At 43.7% G+C, this 23,119-nt stretch overlaps 1 protein-coding gene across 8 annotated transcripts in view; it reads left to right on the plus strand.

The window, feature by feature from the left end:
• The window catches only part of CHRDL1 (chordin like 1), a 135,303-nt gene extending 119,053 nt beyond the window's left edge, over positions 1-16,250 (plus strand). For 5 of the 8 annotated variants that reach the window (XM_027535206.1, XM_027535202.1, XM_027535205.1 and 2 more), the window contains 4 exons: positions 1,679-1,888; positions 7,526-7,693; positions 9,719-9,808; positions 13,969-16,250. In XM_027535206.1, the coding sequence (XP_027391007.1) occupies positions 1,679-1,888; positions 7,526-7,693; positions 9,719-9,808; positions 13,969-14,099 (599 nt within the window). In that variant the 3' untranslated portion in view covers positions 14,100-16,250. The remainder of the gene's footprint in view (positions 1-1,678; positions 1,889-7,525; positions 7,694-9,718; positions 9,809-13,968) is intronic. The other 3 variants (XM_027535207.1, XM_027535208.1, XM_027535209.1) reach the window with 1 other exon arrangement.
• Positions 16,251-23,119: the final 6,869 nt, after the last annotated feature.

Raw genomic sequence — 23,119 nt, forward strand, 5'->3', positions numbered from 1 at the left:
TGCCGTGCTTCTGTCCTTCCTGCTGACAGCATACTCCTCTGAGATACATCTCCTCTGTCCCTTGCTAGACCCCAAGAGGAGAAACAATAAGACCCCATCATTCTTGGGTCCAGCCTAAGTTTTCCTGAAGCAGAGTCTGCACCCACGTGATCACATTGTCCAGAAGGGAATGCCACTCTCTGGAGAGGAGAGAGAAGAGGGATGGACAGGAGAGAGAACAACACATCTGGTCCATCTTGTCCTGTGATTCCATCCTCACTTTATCTTTCTGTAATTCGGTTCCTCTCTGGTTTAGGGTCTTTGAAATCTTTACATAGATTGACCTGTTAGAGTGCCTAGTACTAGAACAGCTCTTACAGAGGATAGGAAAAGGCAGCCAACATCATCCATATTTCCTAATGTGACCCAGTGGACTTGAAGAGAAAGAAATAGCCCAGTGAGTCATCCTTCTGAGGCCATTGTCTTGCAGCCAAATCAGTCAGTTCCTAGAAACGCCCCAAGTGGGGCTCCTTCTCCCACCCTTGCCCCGCCTTAAGTGATAGGACCCACCCTAGAGATGTTGTTGATTTCAGTGCCTACAGGTCTCCCCGGGTATGATGAGGTGATGGGAATAATGAGAAACACACCCAGTCCCCGTCATGGCTGGAAATCTCCAGAATGTCTCAGCACTTTCCAAAAGGAGAGAACTCATTCTCAGACCTCTCTGTTTGCAGCATGGGCAGGTCTTACATCAGAGCCTAGCTCTGTGCCTTACCTTAGGAGTCAGATATGTTTTGGTTGGTTTGCACTGAAGGTTGTTCTCTGACGCTTTCCCTTCATAGGCCCCACGGCCTGCAGCCCAAATGCTTGTTCTTACAAGCCCCACCCCCAAAAAAAATAACATGGAGCTGGTGACTTCTCTTCCACTCAATAAATGTGAGATCACCAAAAGGTAGCTGGAGGGCAGGCAGTGATTCACTGTAGCCAAATCTCTACAGCCACTATGAAGAGATGGGATGTTACCAGAAGATTAGAGGCAAAAAAAGCTACCTTCCACCATTTACCCAGGAGGGGTGGGTCCTTTCCCTCTCAATCTTGTCTCAGCACTTTCTTTCCCATGTCAGAGAGTAAGCTAGCACTATTACTCTCCATACCCACCTGTGTTACTAGATCAGATTCTCATAGCATTTGACCTGAAGGGATTTGCTTCAGGATCTGGAAAAACTCGGCACTTTGAGAAGAGCAGTAGTGTTTGCTTCTAGCCTCCCCGGGCAACAAACCTTCCTGGGAGATTTTCATCCCTAGAAGCACATCCACTTGGGCCATCCCAGTCCTCTATGGAACTGCAGGTCTGAATGCAGCATTCTAGGAGGTTCCTTATCAGACACCCAGGACACACAGAACTCTGCTTTCATGCATCCATTCATTCCTCCATTTAGAAGATATTTATTGATGGCCTACTGTGTGTCAGGCACTTGTGGGCATCCAGAGACCTGTTGAAGATCTGGAATAATTGCTGACAGTGGAACAAGGCCCACGCTCTTTTTGGTTACAGAAGCTGCTCTGTGAACCTATCTCTATGGCCACAACAAGAATGAAGGATGCTTGATGTCTTAAGGGGTTCAGGGCTTGGGTTCTGAGTACAGGGGCCCATTTCAGCTCCCTAGCCTTTAATTTCCAATCCTGCGTTCTCTTCCAGTGTGTGTTTCCAATGGAAAGACCTATTCCCATGGCGAGTCCTGGCACCCAAACCTCCGGGCATTTGGCATTGTGGAGTGTGTGCTGTGCACTTGTAATGTCACCAAGCAAGAGTGCAAGAAAATCCACTGCCCCAATCGATACCCCTGCAAGTATCCTCAAAAAATAGACGGAAAGTGCTGCAAGGTGTGTCCAGGTAAAAAGGCAAAAGGTGCGTTGGTTGGAAGCCCTGCCTTTGGTTGACCAAGATTCCCCACATAGTCATCCTCAATGTTCTTTGAGCATCAGAAACCTGCCATGTAATTGTAACAGTAATAGTGCTACTAATTGCTAATAAGGAGCTACATTCGCTCCCCTTTTGAAGAGCTGATAAGGTGGGTGCTTGGAAGACACTGACTTACCAGAAATTGGCTGGGGATTTGCTTGTGTCTACCACACCTCTGAACCCATGTAGCCATAAGGACTGAACTTAAACCTTGCTTTTCTAAATCCTAGAGAAGTTAGGTTGTTGTAATTATTAGGAAGGACAATAGCCGCCTCCGTTAATATCACCATTTAACTTGTCAAAGCACAATTACCTCCATTTTCTTTTGCAGACAGGACTAGAAATGGATGAGGTACAGTGGAAGGAGAGTGGGTTCTGGTCCTAAGCTGCTGTGTGACTTTGGAAATGTGCCAGATCAGTTGATATCCAAGCTTCCTACCAGTACTAAAATCCTATGATATTATCATTTCTCTATTAAAGAAAAGAAAATTAAGGTGTATAAAGTGAAGTGACTTGCCCACAGTCACAGAAATAGAAAATAAAACCAAGGTTGGAACCCAGGTCGCTTCCAGCCCATTGTTCTTTCCAGGCCAGTAGAAGATGTGAAGTGTTTGTTTGTTTGTTTTAATAAAGGCAATCGATTAGTTAAATGGTGGTTTTGACACATGAGCTAGAGGAAAACACAGTCCATAGTATTGGGGTTGACAGAGTACTGGATTGGTAATCAAGCATTCTGGCCCTGGCTCTGCCACTGGTTTCCTGTGTACCTAGAATGAGTCACTTCACCTCTCTGAGCCTCAGTTTCTTTCTCTATAAAGTGAGAGAGTTAGAAAAGATTTCTTATGGCTTTCCCAGCTCTAACATTCTAGGACTGAGTGAATTAGTCACTTCCAGGCACATGAATTTGTCATTTCTTATGTTTACCTGCAAAGCATTATTGTAAACATAGATTCAAAAAAAAAAAAAAAAGAACAAATGTTTTAAAATGTAGGCAAAGAGTTAAATCATTTATTCAATTTAGGCAATTCCTCATGAGTAGCAGGTAAACACGAACTTAGTCAATGTATATATGTATTTTGAGCATCTTCATGTAGGCCAATGGTTCCCAAACTTCTCTGCACCTTGGAATCCCCCAGAGAGCTTCTAAAAATACCTATGTCTCATCCCCAGTGATTATGATTTAAGTCATTTGAGGTGTAGCTTGGGGTTTGGAATTTTAGAAGACCCCCAGGCCTTCTTGTCTGTAATTTGCAGACAACTTTGGGAACCACTGCTGGAGGCTCCGGTTGGTTTATGGTCTTGCTAATCAAAGTATGATTTCTGGACCAGCAGTGCCTGGGAGCTAGTTAGAAAGGCAAGTTCTCAAGTCCCACCCCAGACCAACTGCATTTTAACAAGGTTGCCCAGGTGATTCCAATGCTCATTAAAGTTTGAGGAGCACTGATTTATAGCACAAACAAAATCTTTCTTAATGTAACAACCTTCATCTTCCAAAGTGAACAGGGGGCAATGTGTGGATAGGAAGGCCAGGAGCTATCTGATATGAAGTGGAGGATTGGAGCATTAAGGTTGATGATGAGAGATACTTAGTAGGGACAGGGAGAGAGCACATTCTGCGGATAGGAACGTGGCGGCCACCCAGCCACTATGACCTTATAACTTCCAAGTTTACCATCTAACTGGAACCCCAAGCCTTTTAGTGTCACTTAGAAGTAGGTCCACCAATACAGTGTTCTCTCCTGTCAAGGGTCTAACACCTAGAATTGTAAAAGTAATAGAACAAGATAATTTCAGACACAAATTAATAGTTACCTAGACTACCCAGGTAAGTTAAACCCTCCCGCTATATAATATTCCAATTTGAATCTCACACCTTCAAACCAAATCCCATTTCTTTGTATGGTTAGGATTGGATGGTTGTAGGTGATTCAAATAAGAGGGAAGGAGTCAAAAGGATGTGAGCACAGGACACAGAACAAGTGTTGCGTTTCAGATTAGTGGCATTTATTCAAATCTTTATGCTTATCTTTTTCTAAAAAAAAATTATTTATTTTAATTGGAGGCTAATTACTTTACAATATTGTGGTGGTTTTTGCCATACATCAACATGAATCAGCCATGGGTGTACATGTGTCCCACCTTACACTCTCTGGCTAAGCAGTTCTACTAGAAATTCAAAGAAAGTGATCAGAGACATACAGATATATACAAACAAGGATTTTTACTGCAGTGCTGTTTACCATAGTGAAATATTAGAAACAACCTGAAAGTCCACCAGTATGGAAATGGTTAAATAAATTGCGGTACATCTGCACTGTGGTGTATTATACAGCCATTAAAAATTACCATAGAACAAGATTTAATGGCACAGAAATATCCTTACAATACATCTATTAAGTACAAAGAACAAGCTACAAAAGAATATGTAGTTATGATCCCACTACTTGTGTTAATGAATAGCATTGATAATATTCTTAGACCAAAAAAAAAAAAAAAACTGGAAGGACATATGGCAGAATGTAGCAGTGGCCATCTTAGGGTGACTGGATGATGGGCAATTCTTATTTTCTTCTTTTTGTTTATCTGCATTTTCTAAATTTTCAACAGTAAATGTGTATGACTTTTATAACTAGAAAAAGAAATAAAGGCTTTTATTTTTTAAAACTGCTCTCAGAATCCCAATTGACAATATCTTAAAGAGTCTTATTGACTAAACCTGTTTCTCTGGAAGAGTGGCTTTTCCCACTTTCCTGCACTGCTCAGACGTGTAGAGATGGCAGACTTACTGGGCAACATGGAGGAGAGAGTGTCTTGTCCCATTCTGCCACCTGCCCTCAGTGGGCCACACACAGGTGTCTGTGAATTTTAAGTTTCCTCTGATAGTCATGTATCCCTCCAAGAGTCTCTAGCCACAGAGGTGACTTCAGAGCCTCAAGGGGCATGCACTTGGTCATGCAGCATGCAATCTGGAAACACATATTCAGTGCCTACTGTGTGCAAGACATGGTTCCAGGCACTGAGAATAGGGAGATAAAGCAGACAGATGCAGGCTACTTGCCAGCAATGCTCCTTACATCCTGGCAGGAGACGAAAGAATGAACACAAAACAATAAGGTAATTTTCTGTGGTGCTGAGTACTGGGAAGAAAAAAAACACAAAGATCGGGTGAATGGGACTGGCAGGGTGGAGCATTTTCAAAAGACTGGTAATGGTCAGCTTCTATGAAGAATGATGTTGAGTAGAGTCCTGAATGATGTGAAGGGGTGAAAAAGGCAAGGTCATGACATCCTCAGCCTCTTAGACAATGACACAGAACACAGAAGAAAAGGAATAAAGGAGTGAGCAGGGAAGAGATTGACAGAAGAAAGAAGAGTAAATTCAGTTATTCATGCTGAGAACAGAAAAGAGAGAAAATTTGCAAATGATTCAGTCAAAAATGTTCTTAGAACAAACAATTGCAGGGCCCTCCAGTAACAAAGCAAGGCCAAAATGTAGGATGTGAGTTTCACCTCTCTCTCTCTTTGCTCTGGTGGAGGCTGGCCTTGCTTTATGTATCAGTGGCCATCTTCGGAGTTGTATTGGACTTCTACTGCCTGAAGTTTCCCCAACTCACTCTCAACTCCGCCATACCACCCCAGTACCCAAAATTCCCATAATGACACATTCCTTTTGGGTTATAGCAGGAAAAGCTTAAAACTTCAAGCATGTTTCTTGGGCTGGGATAATACTGATACATCTCCTGTGTCAGTCATCCCCACTTCCATAAGGAATGGTTTCTTAGTTCTGGAGAGCTCAGGACATGAACATTCTCGTGGAAAGTGGTAATGGCCAGAAATGAATTCAGGCATGTCATGCTTCCCTGGAAAGAAATGAAAGTAGGTGAACACGCAGTGATCAGGAAGCACCTTGAAGTGAAGGGTGTGGAATGAAGAGGTTGCCAAGCAGGTAGTTCAAAAGATACAGTCTGTTTATTTACTCTTAATATTTTCATGTGCCAGCCTGGATGAATCACTAATGGATTTTTTTGTTTGTCAATCCCTTGTAGTGAGTAAATTAAGCTCTTGGAGGGGAGGGGTTGTGGGACAGGCTGACTTTTCAGGACACTGGGAGAAATTTTTAGCATATTGTAGGTACTTGCAGTCCCTTCATGGATTTCTTAGGGCAGTTATAGCTATAGCTGGTGAGCAGGATTTAACACATGAACCAGGCTCTCATTCTAAAGCTGGTAATTGATATACAGAGGTTCCTGTATACTCTGTGACCTCTTCCCCCCTCCACTCATTTGGAAAGTGCTAGCACACATCCCTTAATTACCTAGCATTTCACCAAAAAAGACCAGCCCACCAAGTAATTAAATTACTGAAAAGAAAGACAAAAGGGGAAAGTAAGCTTGACTCTAGGATAATCTGCAAATTGTGTAGTACAACCTGGGATCACCCAGAGAAGACTAGGATTTTGTCCTTATAGTGCCCAAATGGTGGTGGGAATGGGAGAGGTAATCAAGTCAGCAAGAGACATGCAATAGCAATTTGAATACAAACTCTAGTCCAGATGCGTCTGATTGGGTAAGAGTGAATCCCCCTAATTAGAGTCACGGGTCCAAAGCACTCAACACCCAATGATTTCATCAGATATTCTTACAGATGGCTTCTGCACATATTCAAAATCTGTCAGGGTGTCCTCAGCTTTTCTTTGTTGTTCCTGATTTGAGCGTTACACTTTAAATACAGAGCCAAGGAGGGTGTTCATTACAAGGCCAGTAAGAACTTAACTCACTGATAACCAACCAAGGGCAACTTCTTTTGGTAGGGGGCTGAGGAAAGGGGAGCATAGAGCAGGAGGAGTGAGGGGGCTGGTATCCCTATGCCTGGAAGTTGAAATCCAACAATTTAGTTTATACTTTAAATGATCCACAGTTGAGGGATTTGACCAACTTTTTTGTGTCTTCCAACCGTTCATTTGGCATAGTGCACATATGACTAATCTGACATCTAGGTTTTGGCACCGGTGTTGAGCCGGTATTAGCATTCCCCTTGAAAACAAATCAAAGAGCATTCAGAAATGTCAGCCCTATTTGGATAGATCCTTTGGGCAAGTATATGCTCATAAATGAGTGTCATAAATGTTTTCCAAGTATACCTAAATGATGTTAGGGAAGTTAACTGAGGCCTTCCATCAGCCCATTCCTTGGGTCTCTGTTGGCAACACTGAGCAAAGCCAACCATGATCCTGACCAAGCATGGAAAATCCTCTGTTCCCTTAAGTGCCCAGCACTTTTGTATCTGGTCACATTCTTGCTCTTCATGAAGCTCCACTTTTCAAGTGATGGTGGATCCATTGTGGGTTTGGGGCCAGTGTTCTGTCATCACGTGGACTTAAAGGTCATGTGCTCTTTTGTGATCTAGTGACTGTTACAGGGGCAGTGAAATGTTGGTGGGATTTCTATCCCTGTAGGAATGTCCTTATAGATTGTCCACTTTTGATGCTTGTGCAGCGCCGTGAATGCTGAGACTACATAAATGCAGAGGTTTGCTCTGACTTTTGGAAAACCATGACAAATCTCTACTCACTTCCTGATTCCAGAAGAACTTCCGGGCCAAAGCTTTGACAGCAAAGGCTACTTTTGTGGAGAAGAAACAATGCCTGTATATGAGTCTGTGTTCATGGAGGACGGGGAGACCACCAGAAAAATAGCACTGGAGACAGAGAGACCACCTCAGGTAGAGGTCCACGTTTGGACCATTCGAAAAGGTGAGCCAGATGACATTAATCTCTTGTTATTATTTTTATTATTTTTTTTTTGTAAGGGGGACACAGGGAAGGAGAGGAAGGGTCATCTTCGTTTTTCATCTTCGATTTCTTCAACCTGTTCCCCTGTTTCAGTCAGAAGATTTCCCATTTGCTTAGAAATGAACACATGACTCACACAGTTGCTATTGTGCCCTTTAACTGTGTCCTGGGCTAAAAAGTAAGTATTGACCATAGGGGTTTGTTGTCTTTCTCACACAACCAAGGCTGGAGGAGTGGTTCTTAACCCTGGCTGCACATCAGACTCATCTGGGAAGGTTTTTATATACCAAATGCCTGATCCTACCCACAGAGAGTCTGACTAATTGTCCAGGAGTAGGGATGGGCTTAAGGGTTTGTTCAGAAAGCTCCACAGGTGATTCTGGTGTACAGCCGGGATTGTAAACTTCCCAAATGTAATCTACTATTGTTTCCAAGATGAAGCTCAACAAACATGAAAATGCATTCATTCAGTGCCAAGCAGAGTCTCGAATCATACTGAGACCTCTTGCCTCAAGAAAATTATAGTCTCACTGGAGTGGCAATCCCAGGCATGAGGTCCCATTCCTTTCCTGATTACTCCCATTGACTACCCAAGAAAGCTACGTTCTGTTCATTGTGAACCTACATCTATTCAAATCATCCCATAGCTACAAGACTAAGGCTGATCTAGTCTGGTCAAGTTTTCAAGGAATCCAAGTGTAGAGGTGACATTTCAATTTGGAAATAATGCACATCCTTTTGCAACTGGATCCCACCTAAGGCTCGAGAGTGCTCAAACTCGAGTATGTTTCAGCATCACGCAGGGTGCTAGAGTGAGACACAGCTACCTTGCCCCATCCAAGAAATTTGAGTGCAGTCAGCCAAGGGGAGTATCTAAACACTTGTGTTTCTAACAAATAGTCGGATGATGCTGCTACAGGCAGTACTTAGACCCATCTTTTAAGGAACAACTGCTCTAGTATTTGTGGACCTTTTTTTGTCTCCCTTCTTTCTCAAAAGAACAGGAACTTCTCTGTACCCCTTTAAAAATATGCTAGAACACACATATAAGGCTCAGCACTGTTTATTTTTGCTTTTGACCTAGGAATGTTGGTTTGCCATCTCTTAACTCTTTAGCTCCTTAGTCACCAGGACTAAGCACTGTTCTGTTGGCTCCCCTACTGGCATTGCCCTACAGAGAGGTGTGGATGCTTTTCAACTGGTTACTATCACCTCTAAAGAGCCTGTTGTACACAACACTGGGTCATCAAAGATCTGTGCATGCTGGACAGAGGAAAACCCAGGTTCCATGTCCGCTGCTCCCTGTAGACCTCTGGAGGATTATTTAAGTGGACTGGTAACATTGCTTCTTAACTGCAAGGCAGTTTTCTATTGTTCACATGTTATTCTGATGAAAGCTATTTGGGCAAGGTTGAGACTGTGGAAGCCCGGTTATTTTCACTCTGCCCATTTTTATAAGGGAAAGCAAAAGGAGCTATGATTGTTTCCCAAAGGAAAATATGCCTTCTGGGGAGTTTAGGAAGTGGGATGGCTTCTCCATTTACACAAATGACCCATGTGCAAAGCCTGCTTCAAGTTCTCACTGCTGAGCCAGGGGGACCGCCCAGTGGCTTGGCAGGGACATAGCCAACTCAGACTGGGGTCAAGGGCAGAATGTCTAATACTGCCTTGGGCTACAGAAACTCCAACCAGCACCCATGCTTGATTCCCCGTGGCTTTCCCCAGGAAAGGGTCCCACGGTCAGCAGCTCTGTCTCCCTTATCTCCATCCTCTGGAGAACCAGGGGGAAGGTCAGTGAGCCAAGAAAACAAAAGCAGTCAATGATAACCCTCGAGTCAACCAAGTTCCTGGTTAAGCACATTACACAGCCCAGCTCGAGACTCCTAAGCCCCAGTAATGAGATGATATGCTTAGCTCAAGCAGAAAACAGCATTGCTAATTCCAGATAGCACCTGACCACTTGCCTGATTTTTCGCTTGGCCTCAGGCATCCTCCAGCACTTCCATATTGAGAAGATCTCCAAGAGGATGTTTGAGGAACTCCATCACTTCAAGCTGGTGACCAGGACAACGCTGAGTAAGTGACAACTGTCTTCACCTCCTTGGAAAACACATCTAGTGTTCCACGTCTTGTCTCCCCAGCTGAAGTACCGGCTGTGTTCTCACTGAACAGGAGCAATGCTCCACATCAACTTTAGAGAGACTATTCTCTCTCTCTCCTCTGGGTTATGAAACCCAGCGTCTTGAGAGGTTCCGAGGTCTGGCCTATCCAGATGTGGAGACCTCACATCTGGAAAGCTATGACCTCACTGGTGGGGCTGAGAGAGAGAGAGAAGATGACTGCATATCGATTCTTGGGTTGTCTCAAAGTTCTGTTTGACTCCTTGGAACTGCCCTGGGTGGTCATGTGTCTTTAAAAGCACTCAAGCCTACTAGCGATTCTCCCTAGGCTTTCTAGGCTAGGTGGAGCCTGGAACTAGATCCTGCTAGGCACCGGGGAGGGTGGGAGGTGCGGGGAGGGGTGAGAGGCCTTCTAAAGGAATAAAAGGCACAGAATTTCTATCCATTGGGAATTCTAATGGGTGAGACAGAACATGCAAGTGCGTTCATTATGAATTAGTATACTTCTGAAGAGTTAAATACCTAAGTGTTCAGGGGAAACTGTGAAAAACAATGAGATGAGAGCCAGGTGTGCTTATTCAGGGAAGAGGTGGGTTTTGAAAGAGAAGGGTGTGACTGGGCAACAGGTCAGGAAATCAGTCCAAGGAGAGGGTACATCCTAAGAGAAGATTCAGACAGGAGCAAACAAGAAATGTGGGTGTGGGTGATGAAGAATCACAAAGGCCACATGGGTTGCACAGAAAGGTGAGACAAGCTGGAGGCAGGAAGTAGAGGGCCTGGAAGAAGCCAGTGAGTTGAGATGGCAGGCAAGGAGCATGGGTACTTGCTGCAAACTTATACACAGTGTATCAAGTGTATGAAGATGGTGCCTTAGAAAGATGTTTCTTGGCTCTCAGATGCATTTATTAAGCATGTATGACTTTGAGAAGCCATATTCTAAAGAAGCCAGTTGTTGTTGTTCCATTGCTCAGTCACATCCGACTCTTCATGAACCCATTGACTGCAGGACACCAGGCTTCCCTGTCTTTGCTTGCTTAGATTCATGGCCGTTGAGTCAGTGATGCCACCCAACCATCTCATCCTCTGTCGCCCCCTTCTCCTGCCCTCAGTCTTTCCCAGCATCAGGGTCTTTTCCAATGAGTCAGCTCTTCACAGCAGGTGGCCAAAGGACTGGAGCTTCAGCTTCAGCATCAGTCCTTTCAATAAATATTCAGGATTGATTTCCTTTAGGATTGACTGGGTTTATCTCCTTAGAGTCCAAGGGACTGTCAAGAGTCTTTTCCAGCACCACAGTTCAAAAGCGTTAATTCTTTGGTGCTCAGCCTTCTTTATGGTCCAACTCTCACATCCATACATGACTACTGGAAAAACCATAGCTTTGACTAGATGGATCTTTGTTGGCAAATTGATATATATGCCACACTAAGAAGTTGTACTTGATCTCCAGACCAGAGAACCCCAGTAGGGGTTTTTAAGCAAGTGAATGATGCATTCATATCTGGATTTCAGAAAGTGGTACTTGCTATATAGGGTGGAAAGTGGGTTTCTAGCGAGAGAGCTGGTGATTGTCTGTAGGAAGCTGTTAGACTGTATTAAGTCAGTTAGACAGAGGAGGAGGTGTCCCTGTGAGGGGTGGAAGTTACACCATCAAGATCAGGAGCAAAGAGAGAAATGAGTTTAGAATGACTCCAATATTAGCAACTTTATAGATTGAATGTAGAGTAATACCATTCACCAGTAGGAAACTGGAGAATGAAAATTGGTAAAAAAAAAAAAAAATGAGTTTTATTTGGAACATGTTTGAAGTCCATCTGAGGAGAGTTTTCCAGGAGGCAGCTGGACATAGGATTGGTAAGGTCAAGTGTTTATTCTGCGGGAGATGAGTAGACAACTAACTGGACGGTAGGAGAATTCAAATGGAGTTGGAAGTTCCTGTGAGTCGGGAATAAAGGAGGCAGAGTCTAGGATCCCATGATCAATAATGTGACTTTTGAAATTATCAATTAATTTCAGAGAACATATTTTTGTTCATACTGTGAGCCAGGCATTGTGCTAGGCACTGGGGCACTTGGAAGATGATTTAAGCAAACTCTTCCCATCACAGTTGGGTGTATAATTACACACAGCGGGTGTATAATGGAGGTAGATGATGTGTTCCTCTGTGTGCAACTGAAGGCAGTGAGTGATGAGATGATCCTGCAGGGTCACCTGGGGACAGAGAAGTGCAAGCCTGACCCTGTGTATAATGTGCCTGTCAGATTCTGGTGCACTGCAGGGCTTCGATGGAAGCTGCTTTCTTACATGACCCATCTCCCCTTTCCCATCAAATCTGAGAGACTAGGGAGAAGTGAAGAATCCAAGTGAGAGAGGAGCAGCAAGATGGGAGACTATAAGGAAGGGGGGACATGATCTCCTGTGGTGAGAGAAAGAAAAGAGGTTCAATGTCAGTTCTGGATTAAGACGAGCTTGCTGACCTTGGACAAGAGGTTCTCCAAGTGGCAACATTATGGGGATGAAAGGAAGACTGATGAGGGTATGCAGGTGGGCATTTTGTTAGGAAGCCTATTTGCCAGAGCAGGATAATAGCAGGGGAAGGAAAATCATGCCCCGGAGGGACCGGGAAAGTTAGAAAAGGGATGGTTCAGAGACATCCAGTGGTTTCCAGCGCTCAGCACATGGTACACGCTCAAAACCGCTTGCTCGGTTAGCATGACTGGAGGGAGGATGGAGAAGTTGGTAGGGACACATTGGAAATGTGGACAGTTCTGGGGGAGGGGGGAGAAAACAGGGACTGGAAGGGGTTAAGGATGCAGTTGTGTTCACCCAGAGCAGAGAGGGGTCCCCTGGTGGATGTGATACTGGAACTCTCTGCAGAGCCATAGGAGCAGGGGAGGCTTGCTAAGGGCGGGATGAGGCCAGCATGTGGGCATAAGACAAAGCAGAGGGGAGAGTTGTTTGTTTGTTTGTTTTGTATATACTAATCAAGTTTAATGACAAGTCAATTAAAAAAAAAGATTGACTCAGTCTAAAATATATCAGTAGACAAAGCAAGCACTATTTTACCAGTTCTTTGCGAAGGGCCTTCAAGTTTTTATGTTCTCATTCTTAGCATTTAGTATCCATTTAAATATATCTAGAGTGCTTTTATTGTAATTTAATGTATTTTTTACTTGGAGGAAAATTGCTTTACAATGTTGTGATGGTTTCTGCCATATAACAATGCAAATCAGTCATAATTATACATATGTCTCCTCCCTCTTGAGCCTCCCTCCCTTCCCCCACTCTCACCCCCCTAGGTCATCACGAGCGCCAGGATGGGCTCCCTGTGTTATACAGCAGCTTCTCACCAGCTATGCATTTTACACATCGTAGTGTATGTATGTCGATGCTACCTTCTCCATTTGTCCCACTCTCTCCTTCTGTCACTGTGTCCATAAGTCTGTTCCGTCTGCATCTTCATTCCTTCATTGCAAATGGGTTCATCAGTACCATCTTTCTAGATTATATATATATATATATATATATATATATATATATATATGTATATACACGTTAATATACGCTCTTGGTTTTTCTCTTTCTGACTTACATCACTTTGTATAACAGGCTCTAGGTTCATCCACTTCACTGGAACTGAGAGGGGAGAGTTTTTGACAAAGGGTGGCAGGAATAAAGAAACGAGCAGTAAACAATCAAGTAACCCAAACTAATATTCAGGCCTCAGAGAGTAAGCCAAGCCCCAGGAATGCACCAGGTACAGGTCCCCAAAGTGCCTTATTTGACCTACTGCCACCTAAGAGCTAATGACCTGATGGTGAAGCAAGTCCTAAATGCTAACTAAATAGACTGTAAAAATCCCAAGAATAACACTTAAGTTTTACTCTTGGGACTCTGACAAATGCTGTGTGTTGAAATGAAGACCCTGTGACCCATGTTCCATATCTGTCCCCAGGAAAGTGTTTCAGGGTCTGCTTTGCTGAAAGTTCGTGAGGCCTGTCTTCGAGCTCCCCTGGCGGATCCGTGAGCATTCAGGGAAGGCATGGGGGCGTCAGCTCTGTTCCTCGTTGGCTCTGCCCTCCTCTCACGTCTCTGGGCCACTTTGTGTTTGCCTTTTAGGCCAGTGGAAGATCTTCACTGAAGGAGAAGCCCAGATCAGCCAGATGTGTTCCAGTCGTGTGTGCCGAACGGAGCTTGAAGATTTGGTCAAAGTTTTGTACCTGGAAAGGTCTGAAAAGGGCCACTGTTAGACAAGACAAACAGTATTGGATAGAGGAAAGCAAGAAAACTTAAGCTGCAGCTGGACTGCAGGCTTACTTTGCTTAAGTCAACAGTGTCCTAAAACCCCAAACTCAAATGCAGTCAATTATTCACGCCGTGCACAGTATAACTTGCTCCTTTATTGGAGTGGTATGTCAGCCCTTAAACATCTCCTCCAAAGAGACTAGAAGAGTTTTGAATTCTCTGTGGGAGGAAGAGGGCTAGGACGCCACAACACTGCTCTAGTGTCTGGGAGAATCACATTTCTTTACAGGTTAAAGAGTAAACAAAACCTCTAGAAAGCTATTCCAGTGAAAGAAAGAGAAGGGAATTTCTTAGTAGGAGTTCTTTAGTACAGAGAAAATATTAGTATGAAATTCTTCTCTTTAAAATTTAGAATGACTTCCCATATTCACACACACACAGGTACACATACACATGTGCATGCGTGCACACATACTGAACTACAGCCTTCATTCTGAGGCACGACTAGTGTAGACTCTCCCCTTCTTTCCCTTGCCTGACTCCTAAGTAACTTGGAGGCAGTTGGCACCCAGGAGGATAAATAAGCAGTTGTGAGCAGAAGGCTGTGCCCTGGGTCTATGATGTGGTTGTTGATGGCACCGATTCTGGGAAAGAATAAGAACACCATTTCATGGCTGCCTTCACTCTGAGGTGGAAAAGAACTTTTACCTTATGGCACCACTTCTCTTTTCACCCTAAACCTCCATAAAGAAGTTAGAATTGAGTAAAACTTTTAGAAACTGAGTCTACATAAAAGAAAATAATTATTTAAGGAAAGAGTTGCTAGAAGTCAGCAAGGTCAGCCATGTGTTTTCAAGTTGACAAAACTCACCAATTAACAGCTCAATCCTCATTTACTGTCCTGAAGTCATAGTTCTCTAGTCCAAAAATTTTGGTTAAATGATGAAATTCTAGAAGCTTCTTAAAAGGGCAGTTTCTCTTCTCCAATTACAGGAGTTGGTTTTTACTTGGCAAAGGGACTCCGTCCTCCCAAGCTTCAGTTAGGAGAATTATCGCTCACTGGGGGAAATGGGGATTCTGATACCAATCCTTATCCTAAGCCCTCCTACCATTCTCCTCTCATGCACCAAGCATGAACCTGAATCATGGATCCCAGTGAGGGCTGCTCCAAAAATGTCTCTTTGCAGCCTAATACCAGAGCCCAAGTGATCCATTCTGAGGGAAAACTATAAATTCTCCACAGTAGGAATCTCAAACCTGCTCTCTAGGTTTATCTCCTCAGGGGGGCCTGGATGAACTCTAGTGAATACTTAAATATTAAGGACCAAGAAATCCCATTTTTCCTACTCTGTGACCATAGGTAAGATGAACATTTTTTTGTTATTTGACACCAATAGGGAAAAATGTAAAAGGTCCAGTCTTTATGGCAACCTGGCATAAAGGAGTCTGTTCTCATCAAAGAGACACAGAGGCCTGGTGGCCAGGCCTTCAGGGGACCAGCCTCTCAGACACATTGTTCTCGAGGAGGGGAGGGGAAGGAAGGAGGACATTCAGAGTATTAGTGGTGGGGGTGGGGGGGTTGAACATTAAGCAGCTGCTGTCTCCCACCCAGAGGTGGCAGTATTTCCATAGCATGGAAACAAGTCATTGGATCCTAAGTCAGTGGTGATTCCCCTTCTGATGACTCAGCCCCAAAACCTTCCCACCCAGGTGTTCTCTGAAAGCTCAACCTGAAGGGAACACCCAGGGAGCTTCCCTAGATAGACTGTTGCCTGCAGGCGCCGGGACACACCTTGGCCAGGCACCGTGTGAAGCAGGAGCTGGGGTGCTGGGCGAGGCCAATGTAGAAACCCTCCAATGTTGAGTGTTGCAGAGAGAGAGAAGAGGCCGAGCCGCCTGTACTTAGTAGAGAGGAATGGATGTGGTTCTTCTTGTGTATTTATTTGTACCATAAACACTTGGAACAAGCAAAGCCCATAAGTACCACTTAGCAGCTGTAGCCATTTTCTAGTTAACTCATGTAAACAAGTAAGAATAACATAACAGTATTACCCTTTCACTCTTCTCACAGGACATGTACCTAAATAGGGTACTTATTTATGTAGTCACTGTATTTCTGGATTTTTAAATTAATAAAAAGTTCATTTGGAAAAATCCTGTGCAGGAATGTCATGTGACTGAATGACTCTGGGCAGCACAGACCTTGGGCTGGGTAACTGGTGATGGAAGGGCCTGGCTTTTGCACACTCAGCCTGACACCCCTCTCACACTACAGCCTCATGGTTAGGAGTGAGAACTTTGCAGTCAGATGACCTGGGTTTTTAATCCCAGTTCCACACTTAGCAGCTGTGTCAGTCACCCCAGCTATAAAATGGGGATGATAGTGGTACCATCGACCTTTGCCTGCAATCTTGCAGTGAAATTTAATTCCGTCAGTTCATGTTAGGTGATTAAACTAGTGTCTGGTACATAGTGAGCATTTACTCATGGCCATGAATGTTCAAAAATGGCATGGCACTGAAAATGGCCATTGATATATGGCTTCTATTTAGGCCAAGACATTTAAGAGCCTGGGGATAGAAGGCCATTGACATGGGTTTCAAGAGGGCCTCAATTTTGATCTGCTGCTCAGTGGCAAATTTGCATAGGGAACAAAGTAAAAGTATTGTCACATATTTCCATCCAGACTAGTGAAGTCACTCAGTCCTGTCTGACTCTTTGCAACCCCATGGACTGTACCTACCAGGCTCCTCTGTCCATGGGATTTTCCAGGCAAGAGTACTGGAGCGGGTTGCCATTTCCTTCTCCAGGGGATCTTCCCAACACAGGGATTGAACCCGGGTCTCCCGCATTGTAGGCAGACGCTTTTACCATCTGAGCCACCAGGGAAGACTCCATCCAGACTAAATTCCCTCAAACTCTTAATACCAGCTAAATTAATGCTATCACAGAAGTCAACATACAAGAGATCTGCAATGTAAAATTATGTAAGGTCAGAAAAGGAGACTGTGTTTAGTTGCTCAGTCCTGTCTGACTCTTTGCAAGTCTTTGGGCTGTAGCCTAACAGGTTCTTCTGTCCTTGAAATTTTCCAGGCAAGAACACTTGAGTAGGTTGCCATTTCCTTCTCCAGAGGATCTTCCCAACCCAGGGATCAAACCCCCATCTCCTGTGTCTCCTGCATTGCAGGCAGATTCTTTACCCTCTGATCTATTGGGGAAGCCCCTTAAAAAGGGTATGTGTGACATGGTTAGATAGCATCAATGGACATGAATTTGAGTAAACTCCAGGAGATAGTGGAGGACAGAGGAGCCTGGTGTGCTGCAGTCCATGGGGTCAAAAAGAGTTGGACATGACTTAGTGACTGAACAGCAGCAACAGTAAAGGACACACTGGTGTTAGCAACACAGAGGTCAGTGGTGGTGAAATACTGGGGAAGTGATAGGAGTAGAGGCCAGAAGTGAGTAGGGAGATAAGCAATTGGAAGCAGCAGCTTGAGGCAACCCTTGGTATGCTGTGTTTAGTCACTCAATCGTGTCTGACTCTTTCCAACCCTATGGGCAGTAGCCGGCCAGGCTCCTCAGTCCATTGGATTTTCCAGGCAAGAATACTGGAGTGGGTTGCCATGCCCTCCTCCAGAGGATCTTCCTGACACAGGGATTAAACCTGTGTCTTCTGCATTGCAGGCAGATTTTTTTTTTTTTTTTTTTTACTCACTGAGCCATCAGAAGGTAAAAGAAGTAGCAGAAGAAGGATATGAGGTCAAGGGGAAATTTTTGTCTTAAACATGGGAGATGCTTGGCCATGTCTGAATATTGAAGGGAGGGATCCTATAGAGAAGAAAAGATGGAAAGTGATGGGAAAGTCAGGTTAACTTGCTGTTTGGGTTGCATGAGATGAGAAGCCACAACCCCACACAGAGCCCTTGCCCACAACCCAGACAAATTTTTGGCCTTTGGTTTCCAATCCCTTACTGTGAATTAGCTACACCTAGTTCCCATCATCTCTCTTAGCTTGGTCCCACTTTATACCTGACATACTTTCTTCTGGAATGATGGGCTGTAAATCCCAATAAACGCCTCCATTGGGGGAACCACATAAACCAGACACCTTGGTTTCACCTGGCACACTATCATTTCCCTGATCACCCACATCCAAATTTCACCAAGTCCTACCCATTTGATCCCCTAAATATAGCCCATGTTTGTTACCTTTTGCCCTTATCTTCCTCTTGCAGGGTCTTTTCCTTCCTATAGTTTTTACTCCCCTCCTCCAAGGGAGTCCCAGGAATCTCCTAAGATCCTCTCATATGGGTTCAAGGACAAGTCCTGCCTGCCACCACATTACCCACCCTTTTAGTTTTTTCTTGCTTTGGCACTCCTCTGCGAGGGGCACTACTGGAAAAAAGATGGCTGTCTACTGCCTCCATCAGCACATCTGTCCTGACAGTCACCATGGCCACCAGCTGTAACATTACAGGTGGGTGTGCCTTCTGCTGGCCTGGAGGTGCCACCATATTGGTGGTGTTCTGGAGCCCTCAGTGTTCTGCAGTGCCACAGTATCCTGTGCACAAGTGGGGAGAAGACTCTCCTCCCTCCCCCCGCTCTGTTATACCTTGTCACCTTATGCTAAAACAGTTTACACCGAGTTGGTGAGTATGTCTTGTGTAGACCAAAGCACAGTCTGCTTGTGCTCGAGTCTCCTGGAGTTTTTAAGGAAACAAGCCTTTAATAAGCCCTCTAGTTTCTACTTTCAGCTTTCCTCAGGGCTCAGTTGCCAATATGGAGAGGTTCTGCTGAATACAGACACCCTCATTCTATCAGGCTGCAAGGCTATGGCATACTTTATAAATTAAGGGTTTGTGGCCACCCTGCCTCCAGCATGTCTCTCAGTGCCATTTTTCCAACAGCATTTGTTCATGCCTTGTCTTTGAGTCACATTTTGGTAATTGTCATGATATTTCAAGCCGTTTCATTATTCTTACATTTGTGATGGTGATCTGTGGTCAGTGATCTTTGATGTTACCATTGTAAAAAGATTGCATGTGTGTGCGCTCAGTCATGTCCGAATCTTTTGCGACCCTGTGCACTGTAGCCTGTCAGGCTTTTCTGTCCATGGGATTTCCCAAGCAAGAATACTGGAGTGGGTTGCCATTTCTTTCTCTAGGGTATCTTCCTGACCCAGGCATGGAACCCACATCTCCTGTATCACCTGCACAGGCAGGTGGATTCTTTACCAGTGTGCCACCAGGGAAGCCCATTGTAAAATGGTTACAACTCACCAAAGGCTCAGATGGTCGTTAGACGTTTTTACCAATAAGGCCTTTTTTTTTAAATTAAGGTATGCACATTGTTTTTTTAGACATAATGCTGTTGTACACTTAAGAGAATACTCTACAGTGTAAACAAAACTTTTATGTGTACTCTGGAACCAAAACAATTTATGTGCTTTGCTTTATTTGCATATTTGCTTTATTGTGGTAGTCTGGAACCGAACCTGCAATGTCTCTGAGGTCTGCCTGTGTAAGCATGTAAGACAGATGTGAATCTGTTCCCTTCATCCCTCTTTCCTTTGGTGCACATGCACTGCTTTTATTCCCCAATGAATCCCTCATGCAAACTGACTTCAGGGGGCCCATCCCACCAATCTGCCAAACAAGGTCTGATATCTCTGAATCCTCTAAGCAGAGGAGAGAAGTCCTTGAATGCAGAGCCCTGGCCATAGCATGCAGTCTCCCAAATAGTTCATACGCATTTACAACTTTGTGCCTTTGTATATGTGTTCCCACCACTAGTATATTCTTTCTTCTTCTTTGCCTGGCATCCTACTCATCCTTCAAGACCCAGTCCAAATGTCACCTCCTCCCTGGAGTCTTGCTTGCCCCCCAGTAGTTTACCACCATTTTCCATTTCTCCCTATGCACTCTATCCTCCAACATGCCAGATCCATTTTCCAGATACTTACTGGGTCCTTACTACTTCTGTGTCTTCACACACAGCTCCATTTTCCTGGAACATTCATCCTCTGATACTTCTACTTCACAAACACCTACTCATTTTTTAAAACTCCTATTGCTCATCTCTGATCTTGTCCACCTCTTTCAGGCACAGATAATTGTTGCCCCAGGAAATAACAACCAAAACACTTACCAGCCACTGTAGTCATCAACTGACATGCATGTTTTCCCAGTTAATCCTCAGCACAGCCTTATGTAATAGTTACTATTACTGACCTTATTTTAGAGATAAGGACAATGAGTGCCTTCACCTTTTGCATGCCTTCATGTGTTAAAATGTGAAGCATTTGCCCAGCTGCAGTCTCCCTGATGAGTCTGGAGAACTCCAAGAGGGTAGGGACCCAGTGCCCAGCACTTCAAAACATTCAATAAATATTTGCCAAGTGAATAGTCAATGTGATGAGATACTTTCTCCAGTTGGGAAAGAAAGCAGTCTGGAGATTAAATATCCAGGGGCAAGGCCAGCCTTCAGGACATTTTCTCTGTACCTAGGGAAAATGATGGAAGTAAAGTCCAATGTTGTGAAGAACAACATTACATAGGAACATGGAATGTTAGGTCCATGAATCAAGGAAAATTGGAAGTGGTCAAACAGAAGATGGCAAGAGTGAACATCAACATTTTAGGAATCAGCGAACTAAAATGGACTGGAATGGGTGAATTTAACTCAGATGACCATTATATCTACTACTGTGGGCAAGAATCCCTTAGAAGAAATGGAGTAGCCATCATAGTCAACAAAAGAGTCCAAAATGCACTACTTGGGTATAATCTCAAAAATGACAGAGTGATCTGTATTCTTCTACAGGCAAACCATTGAATATAACAGTAATCCAAGTCTATCCCCCAACCACTAATTCAAAGAAGCTGAATGGTTCTAAGAAGACCTACAACACCTTCTAGAACTGATACCCCAAAAAAGATGTCCTTTTCATTATAGGGGACTGGAATGCAAATGTAGGAAGTCAAGAAACACCTGGAGTAACAGGCAAATTTGGCCTTAGAGTACAGAAGGAAGCAGGACAAAGGCTAATAGAGTTTTGCCAAGAGAATGCCCCGGTCAGAGCAAACACCCTCTTCCAACAACACAAGAAAAGACTCTACACATGGACATCACCAGATGATCAATACTGAAATCAAATTGATTATATTTTGTGCAGCCAAAGATGGAGAAGTTCTATACAGTCAGTGAAAACAAGACCAGCAGGAGCTGACTGTGGCACAGACGATGAACTCCATATTGACAAACTCAGACTTAAATTGAAGAAAGTAGGGAAAACCACTAGACCATTCAGGTAAGACCTAAATCAAATCCCTTACAATTATACAGTGGAAGTGAGAAATAGATTTAAGGAACTAGATCTGATAGAGTACCTGAAGAACTATGGATAGAGGTTTGTGACATTGTACAGGAGACAGGAATCAAGACCATCCCCACGAAAAAGAAATGCAAAAAGGTAAAATGGTTGTCTGAGGAGGCCTTACAAATAGCTGTGAATAGAAGAGAAGCAAAAGGCAAAGGATAAAAGGAAAAATATACCCATTTGAATGCAGAGTTCCAAAGAATAGCAAGGAGAGATAAGAAAGCCTTCCTCAGTGATCAGTGCAAAAAAATAGAGGAAAACAATAGAATGGAAAAGTCTAGAGATCTCTTCAAGAAAATTAGAGACACCAAGGGAACATTTCATGCAAAGATGGGCACAATAAAGGGCAGAAATGGTGTGGACCTAACAAAAGCAGAAGATATTAAGAAGAGGTGGCAAGAATACACAGAAGAACTATACAAAAAAAGATGTTCATGACCCAGATAAATACGATAGTGTGATCACCAACATAGAGCCAGACATCCTGGAATGCAAAAATCAAGTGGGCCTTAGGAAGCATCACTACAAACAAAGCTAGTGGAGGTGATGGAATTCCAGTTGAGCTATTTCAAATCCTGAAAGATGATGCTGATAAAGTGCTGCACTCAATATGCCAGCAAATTTGAAAAAGGCAGCAGTGGCCATAGGACTGTAAAAGGTCAGTTTTCATTCCAATCCCAAAGAAAAGCAATGCCAAAGAATGCTCAAACTATCGCACAATTCCACTCATCTCACACACTAGTAAAGTAATGCTCAAAATTCTCCAAGCCAGGCTTCAACAGTACATGAACCGTGAACTTCCAGATGTTCAAGTTGTATTTAGAAAAGGCAGAGGAACCAGAGATCAAATTGCCAACATCTGCTGGATCATAGAAAAAGCAAGAGAGTTTCAGAAAAATATCTACTTCTGCTTATTGACTATGCCAAAGCCTTTGACAGTGTGAATCACAACAAACTGTGGAAAATTCTGAAAGAGATGGGAATACCAGACCAGCTGACCTGCCTCTTGAGAAATATGTATACAGGTTAGGAGGCAACAGTTAGAACTGGACATGGAACAACAGACTGGTTCCAAATCTCGAAAGGAGTACGTCAAGGCTGTGTATTGTCACCCTGCTTATTTAATTTATATGCAGAGTACATCGTGAGAAATGCTGGACTGGATGAAGCACAAACTAGAATCAAGATTGCCAGGAGAAATATCAATAACCTCAGATATGCAGATGACACCACCCTTATGGCAGAAAGCAAAGAACTAAAGAGCCTCTTGATGAAAGTGAAAGAGGAGAGTGAAAAAATTGGCCTAAAAACTCAACATTCAGAAAACTAAGATCATGGCATCCCATCCCATCACTTCATGGCAAATAAATGGGGGAACAGTGGAAACAGTGATAGACTCTATTTTGGGGGGCTCCAAAATCACTGCAGATGGTGACTGGAGTCATGAAATTAAAAGATTCTTGCTCCTTGGAAGAAAAGCTATGACGAACCTAGACAACATATTAAAAAGCAGAGACATTACTTTGCCAACAAAGGTCCATCTAGTCAAAACTATGGTTTTCCCAGGAGACATGTATGGATGTGAGAGTTGGACTATAAAGAAAGCTGAGCACCGAAGAAATGATGCTTTTGAACTGTGGTGTTGGA

Source organism: Bos indicus x Bos taurus, chromosome X, assembly GCF_003369695.1.
Source record: "Bos indicus x Bos taurus breed Angus x Brahman F1 hybrid chromosome X, Bos_hybrid_MaternalHap_v2.0, whole genome shotgun sequence".
Taxonomy (NCBI): Eukaryota; Metazoa; Chordata; class Mammalia; order Artiodactyla; family Bovidae; genus Bos; species Bos indicus x Bos taurus.